The sequence below is a fragment of the Carlito syrichta genome, unplaced genomic scaffold (genome assembly GCF_000164805.1).
Source record: "Carlito syrichta isolate Samal-C Ts95f unplaced genomic scaffold, Tarsius_syrichta-2.0.1 Scaffold305313, whole genome shotgun sequence".
Lineage (NCBI taxonomy): Eukaryota > Metazoa > Chordata > Mammalia > Primates > Tarsiidae > Carlito > Carlito syrichta.
The window spans coordinates 424896-436015 of record NW_007249409.1 but is presented as its reverse complement, the minus strand read 5'-3'; the positions used below and the strand labels follow the sequence as shown (position 1 = coordinate 436015).

Genomic DNA, 11120 nt, shown 5'->3' with positions numbered 1-11120 from the left:
ATGGAACCCAAGGCAGCTTTTGGCATTAAGAAGTGCAAAAGTGTCCTGGTAGCTGCAGTCTGTGAGCTGCTGGAGAGCAGAGCCCCATTCATGGCACCCACCCCACTCAAGCTTTTTCAGAGGAGTGCAGCTCTGGGAGAGAAGGCAAAGCTGTCACCTATGGAATTGCAGTTAAAATGAGGGCAAAAAAGACTTTTGCTTCAGTTTTGCAGATGGTCAGGAAGCTTGTGTTTCTTAGTAAGAATTTTCTAGATCCTTTGGCTTGAACCATCTGGATAATTGCCTCAAGTTTCTGCATGGTTCCCACTGGGTGAGCCCAGGTGGGAGAGGCTGCCATGCTCCAAGAAAGCTGAAGAATGCTGTTACTTTACCTCTGAGCCTTGGATTTCTTATCTTAGCAGATAATGGAATAACAACTCAAGAGGTCAAAACAGGGATGCTTCAACAGACAAGCGTTTAGACCATGTCAAGACACAGAGTGAAGAAGATAGCAAAATCCTACTCCATAGCAGGCCATAGGCAACAGTTTCCCCCAGTATGCTCCTTTTTGATTAAGGCAAGATCAGTATGATTGATTTTGACTTTACAGATGAAGAAACTGAGTCCCAGGGAGGTTAAATGTCTTACCTAACTGCAGCACAGAGAGCAGGGGACAGGAAACAGGATCCAAACTTGCTTCATCTCTACCATTCTACCCACTGCTGCCCCTGACCCTCTGAGAACTTGAGAACATTCTTTTAGTTGTTGAGCTGTGAGCATAACTGTCATCAACTACTTCTTAACCCATACCTAGGAAGTTAGGGAGAAGGTCGCTGAGTTTTCACTACAGTTTTCTGCCAGGCAACTCTGCTTAAAAAAAAAAAAAAGAACATATTTTCCTCCCCAGTATGTTAGTAGGAGGCAAGCAGATTGTTAGCACCTTCTGTCTTCTTCTAAACAATGGTGGCAGGCTGGCCCCAACTCAGGAAACAAAGGGATCTGAGAGGACCAAGGCCACATGAGAAGGCTGACTCCAGGAGGCTGGCTGGTCTCTGCAGACACAACACTGAGCTGCTCCTGGAGTTGTGAGTGGGACCCTGTCCCTTTTATTTTATTTTTTTATTTTTTATTTTTTTTTGAGTTGGAGTCTCACTCAGTCACCCAGACTGGAGTGCAGTGGCCGCTCCCGGCCACCGCAGCCTCGCCTGCTGGGCTCCGGTGATCCTTCCGCCTCAGCCTTCCAAGTAGCTGGAATTACAGGTATGCGCTACCATGCCTGGCTGATTTTTTGATTTATTGTAGAGATGAGGTCTCGCTGCCCAGGCGGGTCTCGAACCCACGGGCTCAGGCAATCCACTCACCTCAGCCTCCCAAAGGCGCGGGATTACAGGCTGAGCCACCGAGCCCGCCTGTCCCTTTTAAAGGCTCCTCCACCTGGCCCTTCATAACCTGACCCTTGCCCATCTTTCACCTACTCTCTGGATATCCTAGGCCCACAAGGTTCTGGTCATAAGTTTCTAGAATGTTCTTTTCCATCCCTCCATTCCACTCTCTGTTTCTTAAATCCTTTAATATCTTGTTGAACCCTTACCTCCTCTAAAGAGTCCTTCCAGTTTCTTCAACAGGAAATACTCAGCCAGGCTCGGTGGTTCGGCCTGTAATCCCAGCACTTTGGGAGGCTGAGGTGGATAGATTGCCTGAGCCCACAGGTTCAAGACCAGCCCAGGCAACTTGGCGAGACTTTGTCTCTACAATACATAAAAAATTAGCCGGGCATGGTAGCACACTCCTGTAGTTCTGACTACTTGGAAGACTGAGATGAAAGGATTGCTAGAACCCAGCAGGTCAACGCTGGTGTGGCTGTGAGTATGCCACTGCACTCCAGCCTGGGCAACAGAGTGAGACTTCACCTCAAAAAAAAAAAAAAAAGAATATTCTTACATTCTGCCTACTCTGGTATCTGCTATCTGCTTAGAGTGACATAGGTAGGACTGATGTTTACTAGACAACTTCTGGGTATTAAACACTGTGCTGTACCATTTAATGTAATATGTGATCTCATTCAATCCTCAGGGCAACTATTTCACTTATACCCATTAAACAGATGGGGAAACAGAAGCTCAGAGAGTCGTCTTACATGATCTTACTCAAGATCATACAGCAGATAGAAAAGTTAAGATCTGAACCCAAGGCCGGGCGCAGTGGCTCAAGCCTGTAATCCCAGCACTTTGGGAGGCCAAGGTAGAGGATTGCCTGAGCCCACGGGTTCAAGACCAGCCTGGGCAACTTGGTGAGACCTTGTCTCTACAATATATCAAAAATTAGCTAGGCATGGTGGCATGCACCTGTGGTTTCAGCTACTTGGAAGGCTGAGGCAGAAAGATTGCCTGTACCCAGCAGGTCAAGGCTGCAGTGGCCATGAGCATGCCACTGTATTCCTGCCCGGGTAACAAAGTGAGATTCCAACTAAAAAAAAAAAAAATTTGAACCCAGGTCTTTCTGACTATAAAGTTCATGCTCTTTGTCACTTAATACCACCTGCTTCCCACCTCCTTAGGAAGCTGCCATTTCCCTTGTGGAATATAAGCTCCAGAGGATAGAGCCTATGTTTCAATTCATCCTCTGAGACCCAGCTGAGTGTCCTGAATCCAGGCACCACTCCACAAATGCTGATTTTTTTTTTTTAAGTCAGGGTCTCACTTTGTCACCCAGGCTGAAGTGCAGTGGCACCATCATGGCTTACTGGAGCCTTGACCTCCTAGGATCAGATGATCCATCTCAGCCTCCCAAGTAGTTGGGACTACAGGCATGCGCCACTACACTCAGCTAATTTTTTTGATTTTTTTTTTTTTTGTAGAAATGAGGTCTTGCTATGTTGCCTAGGCAGGTCTTGAACTCCTGGGCTTAAGCAGTCCTCCCACCTCAGGCTCTGAAAGTGCTGGGATTACAGGCATGAGTCACTGCACCCAGCCTGAATGCTGAATTGAATACTATTATACCTTCTGCAAATTACGAACATTCCACCACTAGAGCCCTCTTTGTGAGTGGCCAAGGTCTTTCTTCTCCATCCCCTCCCCAAGAGAGGAAAAAGCTGACAGCTAACTGATTAAATGACAGCTGAGTGAGAGATAAGAAAAAGAAGGGAGCAAGGTAGAGGAAAGCAAGACTGCAAGAGCTCGGAGGAAGCTGAAAGGAAGAGGAGGGTGCCCAGGTTGAATTGGGCCAGCTTGTAGCAAGATGTCATTTCTACAAAAAAATAAATAAATAAAAATCAAAAAAATTAGCTGAGTGTAGTGGCGCATGCCTGTAGTCCCAACTACTTGGGAGGCTGAGATGGATCATCTGATCCTAGGAGGTCAAGGCTCCAGTAAGCCATGATGGTGCCACTGCACTTCAGCCTGGGTGACACAGTGAGACCCTGACTTAAAAAAAAAAAATCAGAGTACAAGATTGGGAGTTACCAGGCCTGGTCTTAAATCTCAGCTCTTCTACATAGCTGGAAACCTGGGCAAGTTGCTACACCTCTCTGAGCTTCTGTTTCCTCTTCCATAAAGTGGACATGTTGCTATCTTCTCTAGACCTTCTGGGATCCTTCCAACTCAACCTCCCAAGTAGCTGGGACTACAGGCATATGCCACTAGACCTCCTGGGATCAGGAACTTCTGTTTCCTCTCTGAGCTTCTGTTTCCTCTTCCATAAAATGGGCATGTTGGGCCTCACTAGACCTTGCCAGGAAGAATGAGGCTGTGACTGAGGGAGGGACTGGGTGCTGTTACCTCCTTTATTTTATTTTATTTTATTTTTGATTTGGAGTCTTACTCTGTCACCCAGGCTGGAGTGCAGTGGTACGCTCACAGTCACTGTAGTCTCAACATGCTGGGCTCAGATGATTCTTCCACTTCAGCCTTCCAAGTAGATGAAACCCCAGGCATGCAACACCACACCTAGCTAATTTTTTTTTTTTTTTTCGTAGAGATGAGATCTCACCAAGTTGCCCAGGCTGATCTCAAATTCCTGGGCTCAGGTAATTTTCTCTCTACTGCCTCCTAAAGTGCCGGGATTATAGGTGTGAGCCACCATGCCAGGCTGTTACCTCCTTTAAATGGGGACAGTCAGAGAATCAGCCCACCTTGGAATGCCTTCCCCAGGAAGTCACTGACCCTGAAGGCCTAGGGCAGTGAAGAACTCATAGAATCACAAACCCATGGTAAAAATATTGGAGACAATTTCATTTGGCTTTCTTACTCCAGGAGGCACACAGCGTGGTAGACTAATGGCCAGCTCTGTCAGCAGACGGGCCAGGCTCCAAATCCTGGCCATCCCCTTGCTAATTATGTGGCCTTGTGCATGTCACTTTGCCCCTCTCAAACTTCTGGTTAAGCATCTTTTTTTTTTTTTTTTTTTTGAGTTGGCGTCTCACTCGGTCACCCAGACTGGAGTGCAGTGGACGCTTCTGGCCACTGCAGCCTCGCCTCCTGGGCTCCGGCAATCCTTCCGCCTCAGCCTTCCAAGTAGCCAGAATTACAGGCGCGTGCTACGACACCCAGCTGATTTTTTGATTTATTGTAGAGATGAGGTCTTGCTGCCCAGGCAGGTCTAGAACCCGCGGGCTCGGGCAACTCACTCATCTTAGCCTCCCAAAGGTGCGGGATTACAGGCTGAGCCACCGAGCCCAGCTAGGTTAATCATCTTTAATATGGAATTAAAGATAGTTTATTTGCCAGCCATAGCACTGTTGGGAGGATCACAGACCCAGGAAATGACAGCTGGTCATTCAACTGGCCCTGTGGGAACCGAGGCTAAGAAAGAGAAAGCAATTCACCCACAGTCTCACAGCAGGTTAGAAGCAAAATGAAGTCTATGCCCAGGCCTGCTAAAGCTCAGCCCTGGTCTTATCTCCAGACTGCTGTGGCCTCACTTCAAAGAAGGCTGAGACTTCCCTGGGAAATGCAGCAGAGGGAGGAAATCCTGCTGGGATCACTAGTAGGATTGTGTCTCACTGAGCTGAAGTAACTGCTTGGGTTGCCTGTGACTGGCGTGTAGCAAGAAGCCCAAGTCAGAGCCTAGGGGCACATGTCCAACTTGGGGTCTAGTCCATAAGATAAACCTGTGCATGCCAGGTTAACTCTCTGAGCCTCAGTTTCTCTGCCTACTATATGGGAGTAAGAATTCCTGGCAGGCAAAGGAATCACATAAAGGCACAGAGCTGTTTTCATGACAGCTACCCCTGAGCTCTCACTGTGTAGCCAGCCCTGTGCTGTTGTTAGCAATGGCTTTATCTGGTCCTCACAGCAAGCTTGTGAGGTGGGGACCTAATATGCAGATAAATGACTAGGAACTGGGATCTGAGCTCGGAACATATTTCCTATGCCCAAAACATTTGGCTCTCTTGTCTCCCTATCCAGCATGGGCTCCTTCTTGCAGTTTCAGCATCAGCCTGGCTTCCCATGGAAGGATCCCTTGGCCTCAGGCTGAGGTGGGCACCTGCCCCAGCCTACAGTGCTGGGTTTCTCCCTCTTCTCCACCACACAGGGAGCTCCATGATGTCAAGATCTTGTCACGCCCACAGCTGTATCACCTGCTTGGCATACAGCAGGTGCTCAATAAATACTTGCCAAATGACTGAATGCATTGTGCCAGTATCAGGATGCTACCAGGCCCCAAGGGAGCCAGAGAGATCAGAGGAAAATCTTGGACTCCTGCCATGCCTTACATTAGCAGCAACTTCTCCGAGTACTGACAGCCAGCCTCGTGGGACGCCATTCGAGACAGCTGAATTCCAGTCACCACTTCACCTTGGAACGGCAGCCGCAGCCCTCACCAAATGGCCCAGTGATTGACGTCACAGCGGGGCCAAGAGCTGCCCTGTTAATATTTAATGCGGCCTTCGCTGCGGCAAAGCTGCAGGCTCCGAGAGCTGGACAGGCCGTGCAGAGTCCCCATGGGGTCATGGGGAGGGCACAGATGGGAAAGGGATTCATAAACCATAAAACCCCTAGCAGATGAGCATTATGCCGACCCATTTTAGTCCCTGGCTTAACTCAGAAAGAGCCGGAGCAGCACATGCCTGCCGTTGGACAAGAAGACTGCTGACTGAGCCCAAGTGCTGAATAAATGGGGGATTAGGGGCTCCCGGGACATTTCCTGGAGACAGTGGGAGGGCAGAGACCTGGCGCCAGCATGACCTGGACTCCACTCCAGGTTTGCCCTTCGCAGCCGTGTGACTGGGGCAGCAACTGGACCACTGAGCCTCAGTTCCCTTTCCTGTGAAATGGGGATGATACTTTTTTCTTGTGGAACTGCTGTGAGGATTAAATTAGAGAAGTGATGCAGAGGACTGAGCTTAGCACATAGCAGGTCCTCAACAATGCATGGTCCCCAAACCATGCCTGGGAGCTGAGGTTGGAGAGAGGAAACATAGAAGCCCTTCATGCATTCATTGGCCAGAGTGACAGGGTGGAGAAGAATGAGCGAGGGGGCATGGAAGGGTGACCTTGGAACCAAGCATCTCAGGTATAGACTTTTCACCATGGTGGGCCCAGACCAGGAGAGATATCAGAAACAGGATGGGCAGAGAGCCCCAGGATGGCAGAAGCTGAAGGACCCTTACAAATAATCTCTCTGATCATCTAACCTCTTCGTTTGGCAGATGAGGACACTGAGAGGGAGCAAACCATCACAGAGGCTCACAGAGCCAGAGCTGGGGACTGACCTGGTCTGCAGCCCTCCAGGGGCTGGGGTTTTTCCCAGGCCACTTGACCAGGGAGGGAGGAAGATAAGTTGGCAGATGTGATGTGATGCCCCCAATCCTGGTGGGGACCTCCACGTCTCTGACCTGGACAATAGGAGGAACTTCATTTCTCGCCCCTTTCTAGTCTCCCTCCAGTCTATTTTCTCACAAATCCTGGGAGCTTCCCAAACCATAAATCCAACCTTGTTGTCTCCCTGCTTAAAACACTTCTGTGATCTCACACATAGAGTCACCAGAGAAAATACAGGAGGCCCAGCTAAAACTGAATTTCAAGCCAGACATGGTAGTGGGAGGATTGCTTGAGCCCAGGAGTTTGAGGCTGCAGTGAACTGTGATTGTGCCACTGCACTCCAGCCTGGGCAACAGAGTGAGATCTCATCTCAAACAAAACAAAAAAACCCAATGAATTTTAGGTAAACAATGAGTAATGTCTTAGCATAAGAATGTCCTAGGTATCTCATGCACATACTTGTGCTAAAAAAAAATTTTATTTAAAAAATTGTTTATTGGAAGTTCAAATTTAACAAGACAACCTGTATTTTTCTTTGTGAAATCTGGCAATCCTACATAAACTTGCCTTCAGGAAGAAGGAGGAAGCCTTCAGTTAGCATACAAAACCCATTTTTGTTCTGAGCTTATCCCTCCCCTCTCTTCCACATGAATCTCTGCTTTAGACACAACTCTGCCTTTGCTTGAGAATTCCAAGCCCTCCCTCCCCTCTGACCTTTGCAGATATTGTTTCTTCCACTGGGAACCTTTTGGCATCTTTTGCTCCTTCCAGTGCCCCACTGTGCTTGACTTGACACATCTGTCAGGCCTTGGAAGCATTGTCACTTCCTCTGGGAAGACTTTCTGGCTTTCTAGGCCAGGGTGGTGCCTCCTCTGGGTCCCCACTGTGCCTCTGTCTGTCTGTCCTGTTCATGTGGTATAGAGTAGGGCTTCAGCAAACATTTATCCCATTGAGCTGCTAAATTTCACAGCCCCTCGCACTTCTATCAGCAGTTCCCCTTCCTTCAGCCGAATCCTATGTACCCTCAAGACCCTGTTAGAATCCCACCCTGAAGGCAAAGCATCTTACATCCTATGCTTGTAAAGGAGGCAGGGAGGCATCTTTAGTTTCCAATTTGCAGAAGAGGAAACAAGGAAGTGAAGGATGCCATTGATCACGTCTCAGGTCTCTGGACTCCGTTGTATTGCAAGGACTTTGCACTTGCTGTTTGTCTGTCTAGAACACTCTTCCCAAAGATCTTCATGTGGATGATGTGGCAAATTAAAGATGGCCACAAATACTTTGCTACTCCCCCCATCAAGAAGCGGCATCTCTTCCCCCCAGTCCTTGAATCTGGGTTGGCCACATGACTTTCTTAGACAACAGAATGTGGCAGAAGTGACCTTTTATGAATTTGGGGACATAGGCCTCAAGAGGCCTTGCAGGTTTCTGCCTTTCCCCTCTTGGAATGCTGCTTCTGGACTGCCACATAAGGCAACCAGACTAGCCAACCAGAGAGTGAGAGGTCATGCAACAGGGAGCTGAGGTGCCCCAACTAACTGCCAGCACCTACCACCAAATGTGTGAGTGACACCCTCTTGGACCTTCCAGCCCAACTGTACCTCCAACTGAATGTAGCTGCAGTTGTGACCAGGAGAAATGGGCAGAGGAAACACCCAGGCCAACCACAGACTCATAAGAAGTCAAATGGATGTAGCATGCCACTAAGTTTGGGGGTTTGTTACATGACCACAGATAACTGATACAACTGCCTCCTCCTCAATCAGGTGTCTCCTCAGACATAACCTCCTCAGAAACCTGGCTTCAATAGCACCCCCACTTCACCCCATATCCCCACCCTCACCAGTCACTGTTTATGCCATTATCCTGTTTCATCCTGTCCCGCTCCTCCTCTAAGCTGCAAGTCCCATGTGGGTGGGGCCAGCATGGTTTGTTCCCTGCAATCTCCCTAGTTCCTGTATGCTGTTTGGCACAGGGAAGGTGCTGAGATTTGTTGGGGGTGGAGAAACTGTGTGCCTGATCCTTGCTGGTGTGGCACTTAGGGGAGCAAAGTGGCAGGTGTGAGTCCCCACCTGGCCACATTCTCCAAAACCAGTGCTCTTGGGAGGGCAGGCCAGGTGGGTGGACTCTGATTCAGGGGCAAGAGATTCAGGGAGCCCAAGCTGAACAGGAAGAAAAGAAAATAGCCAAAATGTTCATTTTCAGCAGGGGCTCAGTTTCAGACCAAGGAAGTCACCGGGGCTTCTCTCTTGCCAGCAGCCTAGCCACTCCCTCCTGCAAGATCACCCTGCTGAGAAACTGGGCAATGGGAGAAAATGTCAGGGACGCTGGGTCACTTTCCAGGGGCCAACTCTTTCCAAGCCCTTAATGCAAGGCTAGTCCTCAGAGTCTGTTTTTTCCAGTGCCAAGAAATTGATCCAGCCACAACCTCAATGAAGGAAGAAACACACATCCAAGGGCAAAAGAATCCACTCCTGGATGCCTCTCTGAGCTACCATTCTGCATTTTTTTTTTTTTTTTTTTTTGATTTGGAGTCTCACTCTGTCACCCAGACTGGAGGGCAGTGGCCACTCCCGGCTACCGCAGCCTCGACCTGCTGGGCTCTGGCGATCCTTCCGCCTCAGCCTTCCAAGTAGCTAGAACTACAGGTGTGCGCTACCACGCCCAGCTAATTTTTTAATTTTAGTGTAGAGATGAGGTCTCGCCAAGTTGCCCAGGCGGGTCTCGAACCCGCGGGCTCAGACAATCCACTCACCTCAGCCTCCCAAAGGCACGGGATTACAGGCTGAGCCACCGAGCCCGGCTCCATTCTGCATTCTATGGGAGCAAAGAGAGCATCAGTGTGGTTCAAATCAGATACTTTTAAGTCAGGCAGTCTCTTGTTGGCATTCTGTCTCCATGACTGTGTGACCTTGGGCATGTGGCTTAACCTTCCTGAGCACCAGTTTCTGCATCCATAAACAGTGGACAATGAAGCCTAAAGTCTAAGGTTGTGACCAGAATTCAATGAGAACATGCATGCTCAGCACAGCTTCAAACACACAGGAAACAGCAAGACTGACAATAGCTAAGCTTATGAGTATTTCTTCACCTGTTGGTATATGGGGGCTGGGGAACAGCAAGGCTTGCAGTTAAACATAGATCCTTCCTGGGGACCAGGTCCACATTTAGGAGTTGCCTGATAGAGACTAGAATTATGATGTGGCCCCTTGGTCCACAACAAAGTGCCTGATTCTAATGACTTTCCTAACAAATGAGAAGACCCCTCAGAGGTCCTCTGGAAGGTCCTGTTGTGGATAAGTCAATGGTTTGGAGGTAGAGTCCTGACAAGGATTCAGAAGGCCCAGGGTTAAAAGCCCAGTTCTGGGACTTATATGCTGTGTGATGCCCTCCTGGACCTGAGGGAAAAAATCACTTGCTCTCGCTGTCCTCTCGTGGCCTACATCTATAAAATGGGCCATTTATCTCTGACTTAGCAAACTCATAGGGTTGTTGAGAAGATGAGATAATTGAGATGAAAGAGTGTTTGGAAAAGCATTCACTGTTTGATAAATAAAAATAGGATAGCTATTTAAAACCAAAGGGACCCCTGGATTCTCAAGCCAAGACCCTCTAAAGCCTTTAAGTCAGGCAATATAACATAGGTTCAAATTCTGGCTTGCAACTTACATGGCTTTGAGAAAATGGGTTGATCTCTGGCACTCAGAGGTTTGTTTTTTCTTGTATGGGAGACGGGAACCCTGAGGCAAGAGAAAGGCTGAGAAGATGCTGCAAGATACAAGATAGTATGAGAAGGAGAAGCCCATCAGCCTCCAAAACCCCTGGTCAACCAGGGAAAAGGACTCCACACCTAACTTGAGTTTAGGTGGGGGCTACCTGTTCCCCGTTCCATCCCCTACAAGCAGTTCTCTGGATCTCAGCCCACCCCAGGTAGATCGTGACTCAAGTTGTTTTGCAGAGACTGGTCCTCTGCCTCTGTTGCCATGGCACTGCAGCACAGCCTGGCCAATCAGGAAGGAGATGGGTATCTGAGCCTCTGTTGCTAAAGCCGGAGCAGGACACCTAGCCAATGGGAAGGGCAGCAGAGTGGAGCCACCATGGAAATCTCAGCAGTGAGGTTCAAACCATGTTTTTTTTTTTGTCTTCGTGTCTTGTTTGCAGGGGGTAGGCTGGGTTTTCTTCATTCCTTTTTTTGCAAAGAGCATCTTGCAGCCCCAGGAGGATATTCAAAAGTCACGGCAATACATGGCAAGAGGCATCTTCAAAGAGTAAGAAAGGACTCTAGCTTAGCAGGGCATAGTTTCAGATGAATTCTTCCCCTGGACACTCAGCATCATCTGTGTCTATGATCTCATCCTATCCCCACAGCTCTACCTGGCC

At 48.7% G+C, this 11120-nt stretch overlaps 1 protein-coding gene across 1 annotated transcript; it reads left to right on the top strand.

The window, feature by feature from the left end:
• Positions 1 to 5719, top strand: CUNH22orf24 (chromosome unknown C22orf24 homolog). The gene is given in 5 exon segments (XM_021714180.1): positions 1 to 61; positions 402 to 535; positions 5411 to 5529; positions 5531 to 5667; positions 5670 to 5719. Coding segments are annotated over 5 exon segments (501 nt in total).
• The last annotated feature ends 5401 nt before the right edge of the window (positions 5720 to 11120 follow it).